This window comes from Heterocephalus glaber, unplaced genomic scaffold (genome assembly GCF_053883595.1).
Source record: "Heterocephalus glaber isolate CG9 unplaced genomic scaffold, H.glaber_assembly_v1.0 deba00001532, whole genome shotgun sequence".
In the NCBI taxonomy this organism is placed as follows: domain Eukaryota; kingdom Metazoa; phylum Chordata; class Mammalia; order Rodentia; family Bathyergidae; genus Heterocephalus; species Heterocephalus glaber.
Window position 1 is genome coordinate 27,701,127 of NW_028258330.1, and position 25,993 is coordinate 27,727,119.

Sequence of the window (25,993 nt, forward strand, 5' to 3'; positions counted from 1 at the left end):
CCAATCATAAGGCAATCAAGTGGTAAAGTCAAGGTTCCGACCCTGGACCTTCGGATTTGTTTGTCATCAGAAAGTCTGGGGCCCAAGGAAGCCTGAACATATAAGAACCCCGGGCTCAGACTGTGGTTCTGGGAAGTGCAGTGGGCAGTGAAGCCAAAAAAATGAACAAGCGAAGGACAGGGTAGAAGTTGGGGAGGGCTGAGCATCTTTGGGAACTCCCCTGGCCACATGAAGTTAGGCTGAGGCCTTCAGACTATGACCTGCCTGCAGGGCTCCCAGGCAGTACCTGTGCAGAAGACTTCTTGTCTGTCTTCCCCAGGGAGCGGGTTCCTCTTTTCTTCAAGGAATGCTGGAGGGAGAAAAAAACAGTGATAACCAACAGCTCCCAAGGGTGACACAGATCCAAAGAGCAGTCACAAGGCCTGGGGTCATCTTAGGGCCCTAGCCCAGTCATATCCAGGCCTTGACATACACCCACTGCTATGCTAGAGTGGCCTTTGAAACCACCCTATGGTCTGTAAAGAGGGACAGCCCAGAAGAACTTGAGGAGATGACTCTGAACAGGCCTGCTCAGGGCTCCTCACCTCTTTGCCACTCCCACAGATGATTCAGTTGGCCTGGACCAAGACCTGGAAATCTGGATTTCTGTTCTTGCTTATCTTTCATTTATTTGTCAGAGATTTCCTGAGCACTCGTCATGTGCCAGGCACAGTTAGGAACACTTACTGTGTGCCAGGCACAGTCCGATGTAGAGACCACAGCAGTGAATGAGATGGACAAGGTACTAGGGAGAATATTGTGGTCCCCTGCCCTGAACCCCTTTAGCCAAGATACTCATTTCCCCAGATAAAACCTTGAACCTGCGGCACCCTCCCAGCGATGCTCATTGGCTGAGGGGAGCCATCCTGTCCAAGTCATATGCCCTCCCTGGTTGGAGTGTATGTCCAAAGCCTGGTCCATGCCCCTTTGTCTCAATTCCAAATACCACCCTAGCACCAGAGGTCCCCATGGAACCAGTTAAAGCCATTGGTTTGACTCAACTTCTTCCTTTGCCTGAGCCCCTGATGATGACACAGTCATCTAGGGAAGATGACTCTTTCTTAGACCTCTGCATGCAAATCACCTCAGAGGGACTCCTGTCCTCATGAGGCTGATACCTTGTGGGACCTTGAATTCAAAACAAATACTAATAGGGGCCAGGGATTTAGCTCAGTGGTTCCGCTGCCTGCCTCGCAAGAGTAAGGTCCCAAGTTCAATCCCCAGTACCAAAAAAACAAAAAAACCCAAAAAGAAAGTACTAAAAAAACCCAAAAAAACCCCCCCAACAAAACAAAAAACAAAAAGAAAGTACAAAACAAATACTAATAAATAAAATGGATATAGGTATAAAAATTACATAGCAGACTTAGAAATCATCACAACAGACTGACGACAAACAGGATTTAAAAATTCTGAAGAATGCCAGGAATTTAGCTCAGTGGTTCCACCGCCTGCCTTGCAAGTGTAAGGACCCAAGTTCAATCCCCGGTACCAAATAAATAAATAAATAAATATCCTGAAGACTTAGGGGTGAAAATTGATACATTTAATTATACAAGCAAATTCTACGTGGAAAAAAACCCCGAAGAAAACTAAAAATATAAATGACAAACTGGGGATTTGCAATTTATAACACCGATAAAGGATTGATATGCTAAATATCCAAAGAGCTCCACCAACAGACTTAACAGGTCAATAAACATATAGGAAAATGGGCTAGAGGTATGAAAAAGAGTTCTCAGAAAAAGGCAAATGGACTTAACCATAAGAAGTTGTTCAGCCTCACTTATGATAGAGAAATGCAAATGAAAACTATACTAAGGTACCTTTCTCATCTATCAGACTGGCAAAATTCTAAACCACCTGACAATATATTAACTGATGAAACTCTGGCAAAATAAGAATGCTCACTTATTGCTGGTGAGAATGCAAAATGGCACAAGCCTATGTAAGGGAATTTGAAGAAATGCTCCAATAATCATTTCTGAAGTTTTCTGCTTAAAAAAGTCAATTAGATTTGTGATTCCATTGAACACTTCCTCCCGAGAGAGCATTGACTCATACTGCCTATGAATGAAACCACACTTAGGTTGCTTTCAACTTTCCAAGTTGGGTTGGCAGGGTTGGATTTCTGAAAATGCTTCCACATGATTGAATACATGCTCACTCCAAGCCTCACCGCCCGCCCAGGTGAGCCATCAATCTAATCCAAAGTTAGAGTCACTGATCTAATCCAAGCCCCATTTTACTGAAACAAAGACAAGGGCCCAAAGCAAATCCACAGTCACTCTAGGGCCAGCTCTTGATCAAGTTCCAAGAAGTCAGTTAGAGAAAATGTGCCCTTCCTTTCACCCCCTAGTACTATAGCTTGAATCCAGGGAGTACTGAGCTACATCCCTATTGCTTTTACTTTGTTTGTTTTATTCTAAATATTGGGACAAGGTCTAACTAAGTTCCCCAGGCTGCCTTCAAAATTGCAATCATCCTGCCTCAGCCTCCCAAGTAGCTGGGATTACAAGTGTGCTATACCACACCTGGCTGAAAACATGCCTTTGACAAGGGCCAGAGTTATGCTAGCACAGTGGTTCTTAACCTGGGTTCATATCAGAATTACCAAAGGGGATTTAAAAAAAATAGATACCCCAGGTACCCCCCAAAGATTCTGATCTAATTGGTCTAGGGTAGATCTCAGGCATGTGGATTTAAAATAATTTTCCAGGTGATTCTAAAATGCAAGTTGTGCCAAGAAGAGGAGCTCCAGATAAGCTTCTAGTTTGTTTTCCAGCCCAACCAGATCCTAGAGACCTTTTGGGATGCAAATGCGGCAGGAAGGCAAAGACTGGTAATTCCTTCACATGCTGCCAGGTGCCCACAGCAGGGAGCCAGCATTTGAGAGCAGCTGGCCTAGGATGTTTCAAAATAAAGAAGGAAAGGGGAGATGGGGTGGGAGTCACAAAACAAACCCTTCATAAAAATCTGGGGATACCGGGATGTAGGGCTGTGAGGGCGGGGTGGGGCTCCGCCTCTCCAGGTGGAACATCAGCCTGATGGATCTGGCCCTGCCATCACAACTGAGACCCACATGCTGGATCTCCAGGGATCCTTCCTCTCCCTGAAATTCCATTTTCTCATTATAATATTGAGCCATGGGTTAAGTGACCAAAAACCCCTTAAGCTATCTGATTCCCTGAAGGAAGTGAAGTGATACAAGGCTAACCCAGGGGTCTCTAAAGGCACTGAGTATCACACTGAGGATCAATGCACAGCAATCAAAAGGGACTGGAGGTCATGAGAGTTGCTAACATGTAAAGTCTCCATGACACCTGGTAAGGGGAAGTAACCTGCAAACAAAACCTACAAGCCAAATACACCTACCAACGGAGGAACAGATAAACAAAATGAGGTCTAGTGACACAACTGAAAATTATACAGCCAGGAAAGGAATTTAGTCCTGACACACGCTACCACATGGTGTGCAGAAAACACCATCCAAAGGGAACAAAGCTGGGCACATATCACATGGTTCCATTTACATGAAATGCCCAAATGAGGCAAATACACCAGGCAGAGTAGAATGACAGCAAGAGCTAGGGAAGGGTGGAATGGGAAGTGTCTGTTCATGGGCAAGAGGTTTCTTTTAGGGGTGACAAAAATGTCCTAGAATTACAGTGGTGATGATTGCACAACTGTTTGAGTACACTAGAAACTATGGAACTGTGCACTTTAAAAAGATAAACTTGGTGCCTCGCAAGCACAAGGACCCGAGTTCGATCTCTGGTACCAAAAAATAAAAATAAAAAGATAAACTTCGGCTAGGAGTGCAGCTTGGTGGTACAGCGCTTGCTGAGCATGTGTCAGGCCTACCACTGTAAAACAAAGAGAAAAGACAAACTTCATAAACTTCAGGGTATGTGAATTATAGCTCAATAATAACTGTTACTGAAAACAAACCTGAAAGCCTATTATCACTGTTACAGAAACGTGTGTGTCCATGTGGGGATAAGGTGCACTACAGCAGAGGCTGGCACTGTGAAGACACAGAGCACTTGCACTTTTCCCTTCCACTTTTACAATTTCATTTTATTTTATCTTATTTTTTGAGAGGAGGATGGGGAACATGGTCTTCAGAGTTTTTCCTTTAAAGTTTTTTTAATAGCATACTTTTGTGTGTGTGCATGTGTGTGTGTGTGTGTGTGTGTGCGTGCGTGTGCGTATGTGGTACTGGGGTCTGTACCCAAGGTTTTTGCATTGAGCTATATCCCCAGCTCTTTTTATATTTTATTTTGAGACAGGGTCTCGCTAAGTTGGCCAGGCTGGGCTGCAATGTGGGACCTTCTTGCCTCAGCTTCCTAGAGTGCTGGAATTACAGGCGTACACTAGTGTCAACTACAAAATTCTTAAAAATCAATTAATACACAAGAATACATTTTCACTGTACAAAATATGCACTAAGTAGATAAAGCCAAAATGCCCCTTTTCCAAGCCTCTGGTGTTCCTCCCTTCCCTGAGGGCCTTTGAAGGGCCCTTATGAAGCTCCTTTTAGACCTCTGGCTCTGTATTTAAAACACCAAAATAGAGGGTGCTGTTTTGGACTTTTCTTCTTATGCTTACTGGATTCTGTGATCTTTGATTTTATAATAAGCATTTAGGCAGAGGAAAACAAAACATCCAGCGTTAAACAAAACGTCTCTATTCATGCAATATGATCCTGTACATTACAGAAACAGTGTCTACAATATACCTGTATCTTTATTTTAAAAAACAACAAGAATGTGCATTACCTGAGCATAGAGACCTGGAAAGATAAAAAAACAAACTGTTAATCATGGGTGAAGCTGAGAAGCAGAAGTAAGGGAGGTGGTTAGGGATGGCTTTCTTATTTTATATACGGTTTTATTAGTTCTACCACTTCTGAGTAGATGCCACATTCACATGGTTCAAAATTCAGAGCACAAAGAGGGACACAGGGAACCCAGCCCCAGCTCTCCTGCCCCTAGGCAGCCAATGTAACCAGAGCTGGCTGGTAACTTTCCCGAAAGGTATGCTAGGCATGCATTTATGTGCTTCTGTAATGAGATTTTTGCTTCACTGAGTTTATATTATTTAGATTTTAAAATTACATATATAATTATTATTATATGTATTATTTTCATATGTAGGCATGGAAACACTTACTGGAAGTACAATCTGCCGCTCAAATAGACATTCCCTCCAAATACTGGATTATAGGTGAGTTTTTTTCCTTACAGCTCATTGTACTTTCTAATCTTTCTCTGCTAAGCATGTACCACCATCTGTTGGGGGACACTGAAAGTCATAACTTTTTTTTGGTACCAGGGATCAAACTTAGGACCTTGTGCTTTCCAGGCAGGCGGCAGAACCACTAAGCTAAATCCCTGGCCCAGTCATAATTTGTTTTTAAATATGCTTTCCCAAGGAGTCACTGAGAACTACTGAGGCAGTGAAAAGGTGCAAGAGGGCTAACTGGGTTGAACCTCACCACAAAGGTGAAGGGCACCAAAGGAGAGGCCAAGCAGCAGCTCTCAAGGCCAAAGTGGTTCCAGCCACTCAGCCTTGTACCTGACCCTCCCCCACCATGTCAAAGCCACTTGGGCTCCAAAGGCTCTGTGGCTCTGGAGGGAAAACAAGGCAGGCACAGAGAGCACAAAGACCTCCCTCCCCACTACAGGGCAGCAGCTGGCCAGGCGGCTGGGGGTTCTGCACCCCTCAAGAGTGCCAGGGTCTGTTAGAATTCTTTTGTGGTGTCCTCAAGGGTGGAACTAGTCTCTCCGCCCATGAGGCAGATGTTTTGGCTCTGGGCCCCTGGAGGGTGGGACGGGGGAATGTAGCCACAAGGCTCAGGGAAGGACCCAGGCAAAGGGCACCCTCTGGCCTAACAAGCGGCACGGCCTTCCCCACCCAATAGCAACTCACAGGGCCAACTTGGAGCAGCCAGGGCGACACCTCTAAGCATCCCTGGTCTGACCACTCCTAGTGGAACCCTGAGCTCTCTTGTTCCCAAGACCCCTCAGCTGCCAAAGAGCTATTCTGAGGGGCTTTCTGTCCCCCAGGCACTTTCTATGCTGCCAAGACTCAGAGTACAACCTTCCGAGGACCAAAGTGAGCCTGCTGCCAAAACAGCTGGGCAGATTTTCAGCAAATGGGGGAGGGGAGATGTCCAGAAAAGTCTCCCTGAAAACAGACTGCAGTGTGCACAAAACTGACTCCAGGAGGGAACTGGTGTGGGAGTACACCTCAAAGACGGAGGCTTTCTTCCTCCAGAATGGCTGAAACAGCCATGCAGACAGGCTGTATGGTTTCTGGTTAGGGGAACATCACCATCATTTAGGGAGGTTTAGCCAAACAGCCCCAAATCAAATGTCATTGCTACACAGTACCACCTGCAGACAATGGCTTGCAACACAGCTGCTCCTTCCACAAGCAATAGGCAGCTCAACACAGACAGCTCTTCTCAAGAGGCAGCAGAAATACTGATTTAACTAGCCAAAGGCTTCGCCAGCACGGTGGTTGTGATGGTAATGATGATAACATGTTCTGTATTTAATAAGCCTACCGAGCACTTTACCTGCTTGTCTCATTACATTCCCACAAACACCTCTGAAAGTATGGATAAATGTTACCATTTTATAAATGAACAGAGCATCAAGCACTTGTATGATTTGCTCAAGGTTACAGTCACTTCCAAATAAGTGGCAAAGCCAGGATTCGAACCCAATCCTGTGTGGCTTTGAGTCTGGGTTTGCCCTGCAGCACACAGACCAGGGTTAGACTGCACTGGAAGACAGCAGAAGTGGGATTTGAACTCCAGCAGTCAGGCACCATGGTCAACACTCTTCCTCTGCCATCAGGTGGGAAATGTGGATGAGAAACCCTAGCCAGACAGGGAGGTTGTCATTAGAGTGAATAAACTCTTAAAGGATCTGAAAACAGGCAAGGGTCTTAGAAAAGCCCCCGAATAGGGCATGGAAAGCAGGAGCATCACTGTAGGAGTCAGAGAGGGTTTAAGAAATATAAGAGTCCTGAGTCTGAATTCTATCTTTGTCTTTCCTCAGCTCCAGTAATATACAACAATTCTATTCCTAGATATATACCCAAGAGAACTAAAAACACATATTCATGGAAGCTTGAACATGAAAGTTCAAGTTGAAACGTGAAAGCATTATTCACAGTGGCCCCAAAGTAGAAACAATACAGATGTCCATCAACTGCTAACGAACAAACATGATGTGGTCTATCCATACAATGGATTATTATTCAGCCATAAAAAAGAATGAGGCCCTGAAACAGGCTTCAACATGGACAGCTAAACCCTGAAAGCCTTCTGCTAAGTAAAGGAAGCCTGTCACCAAAGATTACATATTGCATAATTCCATTTGAATGAAATGTCCAGAACAGACAAATCCTTAGAGACAGAAAGTGGATTAGAGGTTGCCAAGAGCTGGAGGGAAGTGGGAGCAGGGAGTGATTCCTAACAGGTATGGGATTACTTTTGAGGACAATGAAATATTCTGGAATTAGATCACAGTGATGCTTGCTCAACATCACAAATACACTAAGAAAAAAAGAAAAGAAAAAAAATCACTTTAAAATGGTTAATTGTATAGTCTGTGAATTAAATTACAATTCAAAAACTGCCAAGAATCTGGGGATAAGGGCCTTGGGCTCAAACCCCAGTATCACAGAAAGAAAAAAAAAAAAAAGCCAAGTAAAAAAGTAGAACCTACACAATGGAGACAACAGCCTCGTGTAGGGGGGAAGCTGTGAAGGGTTAAACCGAGAGGGGACACATGCACAAGGCTGGGAGCGGTCCCTGGTACAGGTTAAGGCTCAGGCACAGCAGCTGTGTTACAGCAAATCACATCAACGTGGACACTGGCTTTCTGCCTAAAACATGAGGATGGGGAACGAGACCAGATAGGAAAGGCTGGTGTTATGATTCTTGAGCAGCAGCCCAGCTGGGCCACAGTGCCACCGCAGAACTCAGTGAGGGCATGTCGCCTCCCTTCTCTCTTGCCAAGAGCTATCTCCATGGCAACCACATCAGCTCAGGCCAGGGCTCCGTTCCCCGTTGGGTTACAGCATCACCTCAGCAACCTGTCGGGATAGCAAAGACAGATCTCAATGATGAGACTGCAGCTCACAGAACCGCTGAAGGACCCTTGTCTCCATAGAAACCATGTCAGGAAGGAGAGGGAGGAGCAGAGGACAAACAGCAAATAAACACAGGCTCTAGTCTCCCACACACAATTCCAAGACGCCACAGGTACATCAGAAGGGTTAGACTAGCCTCCCTGACATCAGACGGGGGGTTTCTTTGGCACCTACTTGGTGCCAGGCTCCACACAGGGCTCTTTACAGTTAAAATTTTAAATTCCAGTGCCAAGTACATTCTCTTCCTTCCTTCCTCCTTCCCTTCCTTCCTTTTCAGTACTGGGGATTGAACCCAAGGCCTTCACACTGAGCTACATCCTCTCCCTACCCTCTTTTATTTTGAGACAAGGTCTCACTAAGTCACTAAATTGCCCATCCTGAGCTTGAACTTTCAATCCTCCTGCCTCAGCCTCCCAGAATGCTGGGATTATAGGCATGCACCACCATGATCAGCTTTTCTGTTTTCGAAATGAGGTTTCACTATATTGCCCAGGCTGGCTTTGAGTTCCTGGGCTTAAGCAATCCTCCTGTCTCAGCCTCTCCAGTAGCTGGGATTAGAGATACACCATACCTGCCCTAAGGATACTCTTTTATTAAAAAACTCCTAACTTGGGCTGGGGGTACAGCTCAGTGACTGAGCACCTCCAATTCAATTCCTAGAACCACAAAAAGTCAAAAATAGAATTAATGGAATAAAAAGTAAAAGGTGCCAGGTGTGATGGCGCATGCCTGTAATACCAGCACTCAGGAGGCTGAGGCAGGAAGATCCTCATGAGTTAGAGGCCTGCTGAACTACATAGCGAGAGCTTGTCTCAAAAAAAAAAAAAAAGAAAGAAAGAAAGCAGAAGTCATTCTCTTTTGTACTCCATAATTCCTCAGACCAGTAGGTTTTCCTCCAGACTTCTGCTATGCATTCATACATAGACATGCATGCTTCAAACTCATTCAGCTGTGTATGGCTTTTCAGAATAACCAGTATGGTAGTAACACAATACATACAGTTCTATAAGTTCCTTTTCCTCTTAATAATGTACCTTGGGTATCTTTCTATAGTATATAAATATTTTCTTTTTTAATGTGGTAAAGAATATATAGTACAACATAAAATTTATCATTGTAGCCATTTTTCTTTTTAGTAAGATATGCATACATCAAATTTACCATTTTTAATCCTTTTTTTTTTTTTTTTTTAGTGCTGGGGATTGAACCCAGGGTCTTGCATATGCTAAGTATACACTCTGCTACTGAGCTTCACCTCAGACTTAACCATTTTGAAGTGTGGAGCTTAGTGGCCATAAGCATAATCACAATTTGCAACCACACCACTATCTGTCTCCAAAAACTTCATTATCCCAAACTGAAAAAAAGTATGTACTTATTAAATAACAATTCTTCACTCCCTCCTCCCCTCACAGCCCTCGAAACCTCTATTTTATTTCTGTCTGTAAATACCACCCTTTGTTTATCCATTCATCTGCTGATGGACATTTGGGTTGCTCTATTTTTTGGTACTGTGAATAATGCTACTATGGATATGGGATACAACCATCTTTTCAAGTCTCTGCTTTCAATTTGGGGTATAGCCAGAAGTAGAACTTTATGTTTTAATTTTATGGTTAATTCTGTTTAATTTTTTGATACAGTGCCATACTACCTTATTCTTTTTAACATCTTCATAGTGGTCTATTACTCAAAAAAAATTGTTTTTTTGTGCAGGAAATTAAACCTAGGGACCAAGTACATGCTCTTGTTGGGGTGATAGTCAGAAGGCTAAGGCAGGAGGATCACATGAGCCCTGAAGTTGGCAGCTAGCAATTGACATCAAGGTACTGGCAAAAACAAAACAAAGCAAAACAAAACAAAACCCAACCTGAAAGCTTCATAAGCAATCTCTGTACCACTGGGCTATACCCCCAGCCTCCCTGATTACTCAATCTTATTTAAAGATCCAAACAACCTTGTAAGTTGGGTACTGTTATTATCCTGACATCACACAGGAAGAAAGACTTAAAGAGGGGAAGCAGTTTCAGGATGCAGCCACATCTCCACTAAGAAAAGGCTGAGTAAACTCAGCAAGCTGCTCCTCTCTGGGCCTCAGCTTCCCCACAAGAGGAACAGGCTGAACCACAAGATATTTTCTGAAACTGTCACCCAGGAAGAAGGGTTGAAGTGAGGGGAGAGAAATGGGGAAAAAATAGAAGAATCAAGATATATCATGTACAGGTACAAATTCCCTATGATGAATGTGATCAATATGCATGACAAATACGTACTAATAAAAAAAATTAAGTCAAAAAAATAAAATAAAAATAGAACTGTCTCCTCAACAAGACAGTTGAAAGAGGGCAGCCCTGGCAGCAGATGCCTTCTCTCTCCACACTGACAAGGCAGGCGTTGGCACTTCACACCAACACACCCAGTGGGAAGGGCAGCTGAGGGCCTGTTCTGTTCTGAGCTGTGGCATCTCTGTCTTGTGCTGCTCTCATACCTGCCCTCTGGGCAAACCTACCATGCTGAGTGTGCCCCAGAAGAATGTACAAGCCTAGGATAGCTCCTAAGCAGCCAACCAGCCAAAGCCTAGCTGTGCCTCTGGGGCCAGAGGCCAACCAGCTGTCTGGAATTCAGACCCTGGACTTGGGAGGATTCCAGCCTTTAAGGGGCACTCCAGACTTCAGGACAGGCCTCCTCTCTCAGGAGCTGCTGGACATGAACTCACCAGTGTGGTGCCTAACACACAGCAGGAGGAGAGGGTATCCTAGGAGCAGGATCTGGTGTGAGCAAGGATGGTGCCCAGGGCACATTCAGGAAGAATCTGGTACCCAGAAACATGCTGGAGACCCAGGCCCAGCACTCGTCTCACACCCAGTGGCAGTCCCTGGCAGTTCCTAGGGCTTCTCCTTTGTATCCCAGATGGCCCTCACAATGACAGGGGCACTACTGCCTTATTTCACAGGTTAGGTAACTGAGGCACAGAGGGAAGAGCCCTATGCTGGCCACTGTTGCATGTGTTCTCAGCAAATCCTTCCAGAGGTTGCAGTTCTTTGATGGTTGAAGTTCTCTCTCATTTACCTGTGAGCTCCTGGAGGACAGGACTAGGTGCATCTCATTCACTGCTGGATCCTTAAGTGTCCAGCACAATGTACACAGTGGGTGCTCAGGAAATGTGTGCTGGAGGAAGGAAGGGATGAACCGTCAGCAGGTAGACATGCCCTCACCTCTCTTGGCCGTTCTAGCTCCGTCTGTAGCACCTGCTTGGCCAGCTCGGTCTCAATGAGCCGCTGCCGAAGCTCCTCGTTCTCCTCCTCCAGCCGTGCCCGCTTCTTCTCCACCACCTCGAGCTCCTTGTGCAGCCGCATGGAGATGTCCTTGGATACCTGGACCAGGGTGGAGTCGAGGACGGTATGAACAGGCTGGGGGGAGCCAGCTCAAACAACAGCCCCACACAGCAAGTCCCACTGACTGTCCCTGCAGAACAACTGGAAGCAGGCAGGTTGCTATCTCACCATCCACAGTTAGCAGATGAGGAAACTGAGGCACACAGGGGTCCCAAAACTCACTAAGGGTCATGCATTCAGGAGACAGCAGACCTAAAACCCAAACCTAGGCACTGCATGCTCCCAGCATGCTGCCTCCAAAAGCTATAATGGTCCTGTCTGTTCTTAGGAATACCTGTTCATTTGCCTGGGGCTTTTAATGCTTCCCAGAACCTCATTCAGCCACCTGTGGCCCAATCCTCACAAAGGTCTATTGTGGGCCCAGAGCTCATCTTCAGGAAGGATATGAACTGGAAAAAGCTCAGACAGAGCAAAACAGATGGCAGGTGATCCTGGGCAAGTCATTACCCAGCCATGGGCCTCAGTCTCCTCAGCTATAGAATGGGTGCAGCATAACAGGGCCAACATGAGGATCAAATCAGCTTGTGCATATGAAGCCTTGGCTTGGTGCCTGCCATAGTGAGTGCTGGGTGAGCAGAGGCTGCTGCTCTGAAAAGCTGATGTCCAGAGAGGGGCATGACTTGCCGGAGGTCACAGTGACCCTGAGGCCTGTTTCCAACTGTCTGGGATGTAGAACATTCCTGAAATGACAAAAGCTGGGCAGGTGTCCAAGTCATTCCTACTGAGGGAGCTAACAGAGCTGTAGTCCCAGTCCTAGCTCCAGGCCTCTGCAGCAAAAGCACCCCAATTTCAGGAAGACTCCCTCTTTCCTGTCCCCTGCTGGCTGGGTATGGTAGACCAGGGAGGGAGTCCAGGGGGACAAGAAAGGCTCTTTTGAATTGGAAAACTGCAACCAGTCTTTATCACTAGGCAGCCTGGACTCTGCCATTGGTTGGATCCCTACTGGGTGCCTGACTCATTCACCTCCACCCCAGTCCTGTCCCCATTTTACTGACAGGGAAACTGAGGCTCAGAAGTGACTTGGTCAGGGTCATACACAGTAAGTGGGGGCTGAGAGCTTAGGAGTTTGGCTGAGGAGTCAGCATAGCTGGGGCTCCTTCAGGGCCACGAAGGCTTCACCAACAAGTCTCGTGTGTTGGGCAGACAGCCCAGCACCCCATGCCTGCCAGTATCGGAAATGACCATGGTACCTCCTCCCTGCCGGGAGGGAAGAGGGCCCTCCGAAGCTCTGCCCTCTGCCTGGGCCCAAAGCCAGCACAGCACAGACCCCCTGGCAGTGTGTGAGGCAGGCCAGGAAAAACAACAACCAGAAAGGAAACTGGGCACTGCCCCTCCTCCACTGCCCACTGTCCCCTCAGGCCCTGAAGATCTCCTTGGGCTTCTGGCCCACGAGTTTCTCCACACCCTCTCTGGGTTAACAAACCTTCCTCATCCATAAGTGGAGTAAGCAATCCCTCAATGTCAGAATAGGACTTTGCAAGGGGAAAACTAGATTCAAGCCTGGATGCAGTAATGAATGGCTGTGTGACCCAGGACAAATATTTAATATCTGAAATCTGAGTTTGGTCAGTGGCAAAAGGAGGTTGATAGAGTATACTCATGAGAGCTGCTGTGAGGATAATGCTTGGGTGAGTGGCTGGAACATAGAATGCACTCAAAAAATACCCAAAAAAGGGTTTGTTTTTTTTAACAATTAATGCTATTCAATGAACTACAAAAGTTAAGTTTATTTCAGGTTCATGAACTTAGCTGATCCATTTTGATTGCGTGAAATACTTAAGAACTATGCCCAGTTGCTGAAAGGCCACAAGTTCAAGGTGGCATCAAGACAAAGATTTTTTTAGAAGAATTTTTTTTTTCTGGTACTGGGTATTGAAGTGAGGACCTTGTGCTTATGAGGCAAGCATGGGGCCACTGAGCTAAATCCCAGGCCCAAGACGAAGATTTTTTTTTTTTTTTTTTTTTTTTTTTTTTGGTACCAGGGATCGAACTCGGGTCCTTGTGCTCCCAGGTCCAAGACAAAGATTTTTAATGCACTGTTAAGATCACTGTTTTGGCTGGGTGCAGTGGCGGATGCCTATAATCCCAACTACTCAAGAGGATGAGGCAGGAGACTCATGAGCTCAAGGCCAGGTTTGGGCATTACAGTGAGACCTCATCTTTTAAAAATTACTGGTTTAGTATATGTGCTGCCGAAGCGAGCACAAAAAATTACCGGTTTATCACAAGCGCAAGGTCCCAAGTTCGATCCCCAGTACCAAAAAATAAAATAAAATAATAAAAAATTACTGGTTTGGCTGTGTGTATTCATTTTATCCATCTTAACCCAACCCTATGACTTTTGCTGGGCACGTTCAGCCCTAGGCTTGTGGCTGTCTCCCCCAGCTCAGGGCTATTAGGTCACCCAGGAAGCCTCTGTCCTGATCACATTTCACTCATTCATTCATCTTTGCCACCAGAGGCAGGAATGGTATGGAATAGGGATCAAGACTACAAACTATGCATGGAGATGCCCATTCATATCTCTGTGTTCTAATAAATGCTTGCTGGATTAACAAAACAAATCCCAGGCTCCAACAAATGAAAAGTTAGAGAAAGGAAGGAGTGAGTGACTTAACCTGCCCTCCGACTGTCCTCTCCCAAATTTGTTCCCACCAGGGCTGGCTCCTCCCTACCCGGGGGGCTGCCCCACCTCCACCACTGTTTCCACCTGGAGAGGCTACCAGGTCCCCACCAGGAAATAATGATCCAAGTAAATTCCTGGATCTTCTTCCTTTGTGCCCCTTGTCATAGAATTGTGTCCCCATGTGCTCGACAACCCCAGAGCTATTTAGTCAAGAAAGGCTGCCCAGGAAGCTTGCAGAATTCCAACGTGGACAAAAGAGCCCATGGTACAGAGCCCTACATTGCTCTGTGCCCTCCATGAAGGCCAAAGGGAATAAAGAGCACTGCTGCTGCCAACCTGGGGGGCAGGAGGCAGTAGCCTGAGCTTGTCCCTTCATCCCCCCAATCCTCAGTGGTCCTGGATCCTGAACCTTCACAGGTGATTTTCAGAATTGGCTAGCAGTTCCCCAGGTGCTTGCCATGTTCTCTTCATCCTCCCCCACCACCCCAAGCACTTTGATTTTTACCCCCATTCTGAGGCTCAGAAAGGAAAGGTCATTTGCCCAAGGTCACAGTTAGGAAGCTACCAAACCAACATTTAAAATCAGATGGATCATCTCTAAAGTCTTGCTCTCAACCTGACCCTGTTACAGGAACAAAGCTTGAAGACATATCACACTATTATAAAAATTCTAATAAGCCCCAATAGTGGGCTTACTATGTCAGGTGCTTGAAGGGCCCCACACGTTTATCTCATTTGATCCTCTCAGCTACCCGAAAAGTAGCCGGGCTCAGTTACCAAGGGAGGCAAAGCAGCTTCGGCTTCCAGAAACCAGGGCAAATCCCCAAAGCACAAACAAATGCGCTCAGCCATGAGGTCACTGTTTACAGTGCCCAGCCCAGCTCCTGCCAAACACTATCAACAGCCTCTGGTCCCCAGCTCCCCAGCACACTGACTCCTAGACCTCAGGGTTCAAGATGTGCTGCCACTCTGATCCTCAGGGAGAGGGAAGGGAACTCTTGTTATGGAGCATCTTTGACCAGGAAGAATTCTGGGCTGTGTATCACTGAATTCTCCCAAGAACCCCAGGAGGGTGGGAGTGTCACCTTCATTTTACAGATGAGGAAACAATGAGGCTCAAAGAAGAGGCGGGCAGCCTGCACAGGTCGCCCAGGAATAAAACCCAAAGCTGGAACATTTTACCTAGCAACACTGGTATCTTAAGAAGGGAACATGTTATTAATATGCCCTGGGGTCTCCCCTAAAGGCCTCCCCACCAGGGCCATTTGGCTCTCCCAAGCCATGCCAGGGAAGTCAGCATTCTGAGGACTTCCAAAAAGGCCCCGGAACACCCCGAGGTGGCCAGAGGTGGCCAGTTTAGGCGGAGGCCAGAGGATGAGCTCAGCGCTGCAGCTGCAGGGTGGGCAGAGGAAGGAGGGGAGAGGGCAAGGCTGATGCGGATTGGCTAGTTCAAATCCCAACAGAAGAACCCAAACACCCCCCCACACACACACCAGGTGCTCTTGCCCTGCCCCAAGGCAGGCTTCTCCACCTCTCTTCTCCATCTGTCTTCACTCTGATTTTTTGTGTCGCTCCTAGAACTCCTCAGTGACCCAGCCCCAAACGGAAATTTACACACTTTGAGCTTCTCCAGCTCAATCATAGCCCCACCAATACATACTCTCCTCTACCACCCCACTCTACCTGCCCCTCCCAACCTAGTGCTTGGACTTTTTTTTTTTTTTTTTTTGAGACAGCATCTCTGTTGCCTAGGCTGGCCTTGAACCCCTGGGATCAAGTGATTTTCCACAGCCAGCAGTGCTTGGAATGTGAGCTTTGTGTGGCCAGTTATCCCAGGAGCTGCCCTGCCCTCTCAAACAGAAGTGCTGTTTGGACTTGGACACTTGCCCTTTCTGAGATCAGTTTCCTCCCGCATGACCCCACAGCCCAGTCAAGACAACGGAGGGTGCAACAGCCTGTATGGTGTGGGCCCTTACTGCAGCTTCCCTTGGCTCTGTCCCCTCTGAAATCAGCTCTCATGGTCCTTACTTTAGTCCACTTCTGGGCCTTGAATTAGCCAGTGCATTGTAGCATAGGACGTGCGTGTGGGGGTTTGCTCTGGATATGAGTGTGCTGATTCCCTATCCTACCCGCTCCCCTAACCCTGACAAAGACCATCTCCCTGGAACACTCTCCCCATCTTCCCCGGCACAGGCCCACTTCTCCTTCAGGCCTCAGCTTAGAAGTCAGCCTTGCAAGAAGATTCCCTAGTACCCCCAGGCTGTGACAGGTGCCCCTAGCCCCAGCTCCTACAGCCCTCACTGGGCTCAAATGTGAAAGGAGGAGGGTGGTCTGGGGTTCCCAAGGAGTTCTCAGCGCCCAGACCAGGGCTTACACAGACAAGCAGGGTGGGCTTCTCTCCTATAGGCCCCACTTGCTACTCCCTCAGGCCCTGCCCTGCTTCCTGAAGTGAGAGCAGTGGGCCAGACACTGAAGCTTGGGAGACTGGTGGGCCTGAGCTCTGCCACCTACACATGGACTGACTGTAACCTTGGACAGGTACTTCCTATATCTGAAGCTTGTTCAGAAAATGGACATAACAATAATAGTTAATGGTTTTTAGTGCTTATGGTGGCATTTCATCTATATCTCACTTAATTTTCATAGAACCCTGTGAGGTAGGAGCTGTCCTTATACCCATTTTACAGAAAAGGAAACTGAAACATAGGTAACATGCTCAAAATCACAAATCACATCAGAGCTAAGACTTGAACCAATTGGACCCAACTTCAGGCCTTCAGTACTCTCATTAGCATGGTAAGAAACTGCCACAGAATTGCATTAGGACAGATGGAGCTCAACACCAGGTACATGGCTGATAACCAATAAACAGTAGCTGTTATTAACAGAATTCACATTATGTTATTACTTTCAAGTGCTGCTGGCAAAAGGCCTGTTGGTTCATCAAGGATCCCCATTTTGCAGATGGGGAAACTGAGGCCCTCCACACAGGAGCAAGCCACAGGCCTGACCTGAACCCCAGTAAGGCTCACGGGCCAGCCCCAACAAGAGCACCTGTGAAGGTTGAGAGAGTCCCAGGGGCTCACCTTGACATCCTGCTCCAGACCTCGGATGAGCTCGCCATCCACCTGCCCAGTCTGGGCAGCGCGGAGGCTGCGGCGCTCAGCTTTGCGCAGCCGGTACTGCAGAATTCGGCAGGTCTTGCTGGCCTGGTCCAGCTGCTGCCGCAGCTCCTGCAACTGGTATACATCCTCCTCCATGTAGACATCCCGCATCTCTAGCATCTCAGCCCGAAGCTCCTCAATCTCATCCTGTGGGAAAAAGGAGCAGTCAAATTGCTGGGTCCCATGGTACAGGCCAGGGTGCATCAGTGCCTGCCACACCCAGCTCTGAACCAGCACAAAGGGGCCTGAGTGTGGAAGGCTGAATAACAGATTACCAAAGATATCCACACCCAAACTTCCAGAACTGTGACTATGTTACCTTACAATGCAAAAGGGGATTCGCAGATATGACTGAGTTAAGGACTTTGCTAGAAGGAGATTACATGGGCTGATTTAGGGTGTTTACATTTTTTAAAAAAAATTTTTAAAAGACACATTGCCATTAATCCCCCCACTTCACACTTAAACCATCACTCTTGCCAATTTCTGTAATAGTTATGGAAGTCTTCTTTTATGAATGTCTTTATGAGTTATGATAAAAAATATAGCAAAATGCTACTGCTGAGTGCCATCCCAATGGAAAAGAAAGCCTGTTGTGTCCTCATCTACTTTATTCGTTGGATCTAGTGCCATGCAACCTCCAGCTCTTCCTCAAAGTCAAACGACCATGAAAAGTAAATGTTTTGAATTGATTCAGAACATCAAGGCAGCCATGACTGCACAACTAAAGACACTCACAAAAGAGAACTTCCAGAAATGCTTCAGAAAGTAGCAAGAACAATGGGATAAGTGTGTTTGAAGTAAGGGCAAATATTTTGAGGGGAGTTAATGGTAACATGTTCTTTATTGTAATAAATTTTTAAAAATTTATACACACACTAGTTTTCATGTTGGATTATGTGGGTGAGCCCAATGTAATCGCAAGGACCCTTCTAAGAGGGAGGCAAGTGAGAGAAGGCCACATGAGGGTGGAAGCAGAGGTTGGAGTGATATGCTTTGCAAATGGAGAAAGGCCATGAGCTAAGGACTACAGGCTGCCTCCAGAAGCTGGAAAGGCCAGGGAAAGGATATTCCCTCAGAGCCTTCATAAGGAATGTAGCCCTGCCAGCCCCTTGATTCTCAGACTTCTAACTTTCAGAATTGGAAGGTAATCTGAAGGGAGGCCACTGTTAATTAATGGTTTGGATCTGAAACGTTGCCCTATGGCCATGAACTAAAGACTTGGTCACCAGCCTATAGTACTACCGGAAGTTGTAGAACCTTTAGGAGGCGGGGCCCAGTGGAAGGAAGTTAGGTCATAGGGTGGTGTGTCCTCGAAGGGGTATCAGAACCTTGGCCTTTCCCTCCTTCTCTCTTTCCTTCCTAACCATCATGAGGTGAGCAGCCTCCTCTGCCATGATGCTCCGCTTTGCCACAGGCTCAAAGTGATGGATCCAAGCAACTATGGACTGAAACTGTGAGCTAAAGTAAATCTTTCTTCCTCTTATTTTCATTATCTCAGGTATTGTCACAGTGATGAATGACACAGCCACTAAATTTGTGGTAATTTGTTATAACAGCAGCAGGAAACAAATGCACACTCCTCAAATATTTATGAGTGGTGACCTAGGTCCTGTGGTAAACACAGGGGCAGGAAGGAACAGTTGGTAACCAGCCCTTTTAAGTCTTCTGCCCCAAGACTCATTGGGAAAACACATAATAAATTAAAAAATAAAAATAACAATCCAGGTACTGTTAAGAGCTATGGAGGCAAAAATAAAATAAAAGACAAAGCAGTATGGGTAATATGATAGAGTGCTGGGGGAGGTACTATGTTAGGAAATAGCTATGCAGAGAGACCCAGGAAGAGACCACTGTAGGCAAAGAGAACAAAGTGTGTAAAGGCTCAAAGGCAGGAAAGAACTCAATGTTTCAAGATACAGTAAGGATGCCAAGGCAGCTAGGGGGTAATATGAGTAAACCAAATGGGAGTCACCACACAGGGGCCTGAAGGGCTGAGTAGTCTGGGTTTGGGTTTTCAGTGTGTGTGTGGGGGGGGGTGACCTCACTTCCTCTGCCACCAGCTCCCAGCTATCTCTTACTTCTCCTTTGTAGTGAGTGATTCACACACCTGAAATTCTTTAAGTTTGTCTCCCAGGGACTACGAGATATTGGAAGGCTGCTACACGTGCCCAGTCCCCCACACCCTGCACACAGCTTAGCAGCCTCCAAGCTCCCAACCAGAATTAACTGAACAAATGAATGCATGTTAGGTAAAAGATAAAAAGAGAGAAGAACCAAGGTGAAATGATCATCAGGCACTCCATGTAAGAGAGGAGAAGAGATGCACAGTTATTATCTCATAACAGGTGAAAACTGAGTCAGCCTAGTGTGGCTGACTGGCTTAAATAAGACTGTACATTGAAAACAAAAACTGAGTCTTAAGGGATGAAGACTTGCCAGAGAAAGCACCTAAGGCTGGCATTGATGGAACTAGGACTCAGGGTTAGGGGTCCCAAAGCAGAGAGACCACTCTGGAGAGGGGCCAGATCTGGAGAGCTAGAGATCTCAACCAGTGGAGTGCCCTTCTCCAAAGAAAACAGGTACAAGATGTGATGGCTCATGCTTGTAATCCCAGCACTCTGGAGGCTGAGGCAGGAGGATAGCAAGTTCAAGGCCAGCCTAGACCACAAAGCGAGACCCTGTTTCAAACATAAAACAAAACATAGGCCTCAGATTCCTTGTTCCTCATACTTTCCTGAGGAAGGGATGTCCCTCCACTCCTGGCTGTCCCCTTATCTCTTGCCTTTCCCTCTGTCTTAGTGTCCTAGATGTTGGGGAGGACAAGCATGGGGACCTACCTTCACACTTGTCCTTGGGGTAAGGGCAAGTATGGTTCCAGGGAGTCAGCTTGGAGGTGTCCTTGGGAAGGGGAAAGGCCTGGGGTGTAATCAGGGACAGGGCCCAGTGGTGGCCTGTAGGCCACTTCTTGGCAGTGTGAAAGCTAACTGAGCTCTGCACACTCATTTGCTTGGCTCCTGGGACTGTTTCTCAGATCTGCACCCAGGAGAGGAAGACAGAGGTGACAAACAACTGCTTCTTTCAAAGCAGATGCTGTCTCACTCCATTGTCAACAGAGTGCTTAGTCCCCACTTGCCACCACTGCCCCTCTCCTGGGGGTGCACTCAGCAGCACCCCCAAGGTGGATGATTCTGCCTATCAGCAGCAGTGGAAGAGTCACTGCACTAGGACCCCCCACTATCTCCAAATACACACAGACTTCCCACCCCACCCCACGCCAAGTAGAAAGACCAGAAGTGGAAAAGGAAGTGGCACAGTCAACCCACATCAGCTGGAGAAATGAGGAAGTGAGGAGAACAGGGAGCAGTTTAGCTGCTGGAGTAAGGCAGCATGACGGAAGCAGCACCCAGGAAGTACAAGCAGATGGCTAAATCCAAGCCAACTGAGGCCACATGGGCCTGCATTCAAATCCCAGCCGTGCTACTTACTACCACCTCACTTATTCCTCCTCTGGTCATACTGACAGGGCAGGCTCCTGCAGAAGATGTGGTCATCTGAGTGGGCCTCAAGCTCAGAATGAGTCCAAGGGAAATGCAAGAAACACAAGGTCATGATGCTGGGCTATATTAACAATTCCCACTGGTTTGAACCACCGGTGATACCTACACAACTGTCCCATCAGGCAGCTTGTATCACCCAACGGGACTGTTCTATGCTACCCAACATCCAAATTACGGCCCCATCGGAAGGTGACCTCTCTCCACATAGGACCACACCCAGAGTACTGGAGTCATTTTGAGGAAATGCCTATTTCAGTAACTGACTTTTCCTTTCTTTTCTTTTTTGTGTGTTGTGCTGGGGAATGAACTCAGGGCCTTATACATGCTAGGCAAGTGCTCTACCATGGAACTACATCTCCAGCCCAGTAACTGAATTTTCTATTTATAAAAGGAAAACACAATCAGAGAGACAGTTTTGAAAATATAACAAACATAAACCACACATAATTCCTGTACTTGGTCCTGAATCACAGTGGCTCTCAAAGTATGCACCCTGAAGTAGCATCAGTATCACTGGGGAACTTGCTAGAAATTCTCATGCCCTAACCCAGGCCTATTGAATCAGAAACTCCAAGAGATTTCTATCTTTTTCTTCCCTTAAAGGGCAAGAGTTGCATCTCTCAGCACAAGTCCCCCACCCTGGGCCTGACACAGGCAGGGTCTCAACAAGCATCTACTGAAGCAATGAATGAACATGAGCAGCTGTCTCCTCAAAGCCTGCCCTTCACCACAGTCCATTTTTGACAAACAGGCTGCTGCAGCCACGTCACTCTTTCCCAGGATGGGGGGGGGGCCTCTGGGGAGAGGGGCCCTTCCCAGCTGCAGGCAGAATAAGGGCCAGAAGCTCCTGGCACGGGCCCACATGAGAGAATGAGTTGACAAAAGTGAGCCTGTGGCCTGCACAGGCGTCTGCTGGGACGTGGACAGCAGAAGCTGGTGACTGCAGGCCTGAGGTGGGGGCAGGGAAAGGGGCTGCCGGGCATGGGGAGAGTCCTTGGAGGGCAGGACCCTGTTCTACAGCAGAGGCTCAGAGGCCACACTGAGCCCAGGAGTCTTCTGGGGTCCTCAGTCCTACAGTCAGGCTTCACCCTAGGGAAGCTCTTGGGTGACAGATCTGAGGGAGCTGGGGAGTTTGCTGGGGGGAAGGACGGACATGGGCTTCCCAGCCCCTTCATGGGCAGCCCAGGGGCCCTGCAGAACCCTACTCCCACCAGAAGTAGAGAAGAGGAGCCAAACTCCACTGATTCAGTCGGACTGGTGGTTCCAAGAGCAAGGTTGTTGGGAGTCTCTCTCCAAACATGGGAGGAACCCTAAATCTCATCTTCCACCAAAGACACAAAAGGTCATACTACCTGGTAGTACCTATCTCAGAGTGTGGGGGGACCCAAGGCCATGCTAAAGAAACTGAGAAAGAGGGCCAGATCAGGTGCAGCCCACAAGCCCTGTCTTTAAGTTGCCCTCTCTTCGCCCCTCCTCCCCATCTCTTCCCCAAGAGCTGCCCGTGAAGGACACCCTAATTCTCTAAGCCAAACTGCAAAGGGGAATGGAGGGGAAGATGGGGGACAGGGATAGGGCACCTACTCTGCTGCCACTGGGCCCGTTCTGCTATGGGGCCAGTCAGCATCTCCCTTTCTCAAGGTTTGTTTTACTCTGATCAATGCCTGTTTATTGGAGGACATTAGAAAAAAGCAGGTAGTCTTCTGTATCCTCACTCAGTCTTGCCCCTGCCCCCAGCACTCAAATCCACCATGACTAAAACATGGCCACCCCTCCCTAGCTCCAGCCCCAGATCAGATGTATATGTGAATTATTATCCTCTTACCACCCCTTTGAGGCAGGAGCTGAAAGTGTTCCAATTTTGCAGATGAGGAAATGGAGGCTCAAAAGTTTCCCAGAGCTGTTCCAGCAAAGGAGAAGTGGAGCTGGATTCCACATAGGGTGAGTAGCCCTGGGCCAGGGCATTAGAACTGTGTGTTCTCTGGGTTTACTCAGGGTTGTCCCATACTAACATGGCCTTCACCAGGCTAACTCTCTTCCAGAACATTCTCTCCTTCCCTAATTTGATTCAGACTCCACGTTGACCTCTATGGTCCCTTGTGCTAGTAACTTTAGGTTGTACTTGTCTGTTTTCAATTCTGCCTTCCCTCAGGGCTGGTCCCCAACATGGACCAGGACAGAATGTGGGGAGACAAATTATTAAAGAAAGATTGAGTAGAAGTACAGCTGCTGCCTGCAGTCTCTCTCCACAGCCAGGGCAATGAGCCCTCCTAATCCTAGTTCCAGGCCTGGTACAAAGGGGCAGAGGGGCCTGGGCAGATGCTGAGTTGCTCTCAGACCTTCATGACACTCCAGGAGGGTGAGCTGGGTCTGTCTCCCCAGGAAGCCTCCCCTCCCTGCCCACAAAGTACCTCTCTGTTCCCCTCTGAGATCCCCAAGGGCTGCCTGCAGGAAGCAGCCTCTCAGAAAAGAGCTGTTCCTGCCATGGCTGGTCCCCAGGAGTCCTGGGGAACTGGTCAGGAAGTCTCTGGGACTAGGCTAGGCCAGAGGGCCCGAGATGAGCTCACATTGCTGCTAATAATAGCCAGGCTTGAAGGGCAGCACAGCAATCCACAGTTTACAAAGGCATTCCATCAGAATCATCTCACAGGTCCTTGCAGAAAGCCCTGGGTCAGGCAAGCCAGGAATCCTCATCCCTGTTCTAGAGACGAAGAGCCGCACAGAAGCTCAGGAAAGATGGTGGGCCGTGCCCAAGCCCACCCAGACGGGTCAGAGACCTCCAGGCAGGCACAGACCACTGCCCTAAGGATCCCTACTCTGAATCACGATTCAGGGAGTTTGTAAATGTGGCCATCACCTCTCTCGCTAAAAATTAGTATTTCCTTTTATTCTGAACCCGAGAAACAAACCAGGGTTGTGTTAGCAGCACCTGCAACTTTGCCACCAAAAGAAATCACAGATATTTTCGTATCCTGTAACAGTTGTTGCAGAAATGTCAAAATATTGTTTATACTCATCAGTATGAAATTATAGTAGTTAACAGATCTGCCACCAGAGCTCATGAGTTAATAAACATGCATATTACTATTTCATAATTGTAGAATCTATTTTAATAACTGTGTTTCAATATATTGAGTCTCCTTTGTATTTCATGTTAGAAATGTAAAAACATTATTTTGAAAGTCACTTTCAGCAGAGGGGTTAAAGGGGGCCATGACACAAAATAAGAAAGAACCTCTGTCCTTTCCAAAGCTGCCTCCTCTGTGGGGTCTGAGTTGCTATCCCAAACCCTATGTCCACCATCAGGGCAAAAAGCAGGAGCAGCAGAGCTCCACTTTTGAACCACAAGTTCTAAGAAGGCTTCATTTCTGCAAGAAACCTGCACAAACCTAAGATGATAAATCTATACAATGTGGACAGAAGGAAGAAGTTTAGATCTGGGGTCCTCTGGGGACACTTGCTTGTGACTGCAGACACTTGGAATTGCCCTGTAGGAGATCAAAGTGACCAAACATGAGGTCCCTCTGCAGAACGAAACACAGCAAGTGACGATGAGTGATCTGAACCAGCAACACATCCAGCTATCCCTGAGGACCTGGGAGGGAACCAATAATAGGACATGAGGTTTCTGAAGGGAGAAGGAGGCTGGGGACTGGGGCTGGAACCCAGGCCTTGCATACACTAGGCAAATGCTCTGCTGAGCTCCACTCATAGCCCTGCTCTCTATCTTAATTAGGGAGATGGTTACAGATCTGGATACATTTATTAAAACTCATTTTACTGTATGTAAATTATACCTCAAAACACCTGACCTGGGCTAGGGTGTAGCTCAGTGGTAGAGCACTGGCCTCACATGTGCAAAGTCCTGACTCTGATCTCCAGCATGCAGGTGTGCATGCACACACACACACACACACAAATCCCCAACCAAAAAAACAAGAAGCAAAGCATAGCAAAACCTCCACGGTGGTGGACTTTTCACTACACTCATAATGAAATCTCCCTTCTGTCACAGGGGTACCAGCCCTATTGGTCTGACCCTTTCTCACCTCTCACCTTCATCTCCCTCACACCTCCTCTCCTTGGCTGAATTCAAGCCACCTGGGCTCCCTCACCCCCAACAAAAGACTCCTGATTTGTGCCCTCCAAGCCTTTGCACCCGCCATTCCCTCTACAGGACTTCTCTGCCCTTCACCTCTGTTCAGCAGCTCAGCCTCCTGCCTTCCACCTCCACCACAATGGCACCTCCTCAGAGATGCCACCTCCTTGGAGACACCTCCCATGAGGTCTATTATGTCCATCTTCACCTTTTGTTGCTTTCATGGTAGGTATCACAAGCTTATATGATACTCGTATTTTATTTGTTTGCTTGTGGAAAGTCTCTACCACTAGGATGTAATAACTGGGTGGAGCCCAGCACCATGCCTGGCACACATAGCAGTGGGACAATAGCTATGGAATGAACACACAGGCCTATGAGGGCAGGGTGACTGTCCCACTGCACTCACTGCAGCAAGCCACTCCTGGTCAGCATTGCCATGTCTGAGTCTAATTCTTTGATTCTGTGAAGCTAATGTCTGTGGAAGCTTCAGACCCCAGCCCATCAACACTGAGGGTACAGCCTCCAAACTTGACCCAAATGTATTGCTTCTTCACAGGCCCTGGGGGCCCAACTAGCTGACGGTCAGTCAGACCTAGCAAGGACAGAGCTGAGTTGTGGGCTCAGAACAGGAACAGAAGGCCTGCGCAGCCCTCCTTCTCCCACACATAGTCCCTCCCTTGGGCCAAGGCCCAGGCTGCCTGTCCATCTGCCACCCTGGCTCTGAGCCACTTGTCCTCAGCCCTGGCCCCATCCACTCATCCCACCCCAGAAGAACTGACCAGCAGGGTGGGTCAGCAGTGGCCACAGGAGAAGCATGCCAGTCCCACCCAAGAGGCCAGGACAGCCATCTGCTGTCCCTTCTGCTGGTTTCTCAGGGGTCTGTCAAGATTCCAGATGAGATCATCGTACCTGGACCCCAAGGAGGGGACCACAAAAGG

At 47.5% G+C, this 25,993-nt stretch overlaps 1 protein-coding gene across 1 annotated transcript in view; it reads right to left on the reverse strand.

Annotated features, from left to right (window-relative positions):
• Positions 1 to 25,993, reverse strand: part of Mtcl2 (microtubule crosslinking factor 2) — a 65,272-nt gene that overhangs the window by 28,663 nt on the left and 10,616 nt on the right. The window contains exons 2-4 of the mRNA XM_004867816.3: positions 17,319 to 17,543; positions 11,427 to 11,585; positions 287 to 349 (exon numbers count right to left, since the gene is read on the reverse strand). Coding sequence (XP_004867873.2) covers positions 287 to 349; positions 11,427 to 11,585; positions 17,319 to 17,543 — 447 coding nt within the window. The remainder of the gene's footprint in view (positions 1 to 286; positions 350 to 11,426; positions 11,586 to 17,318; positions 17,544 to 25,993) is intronic.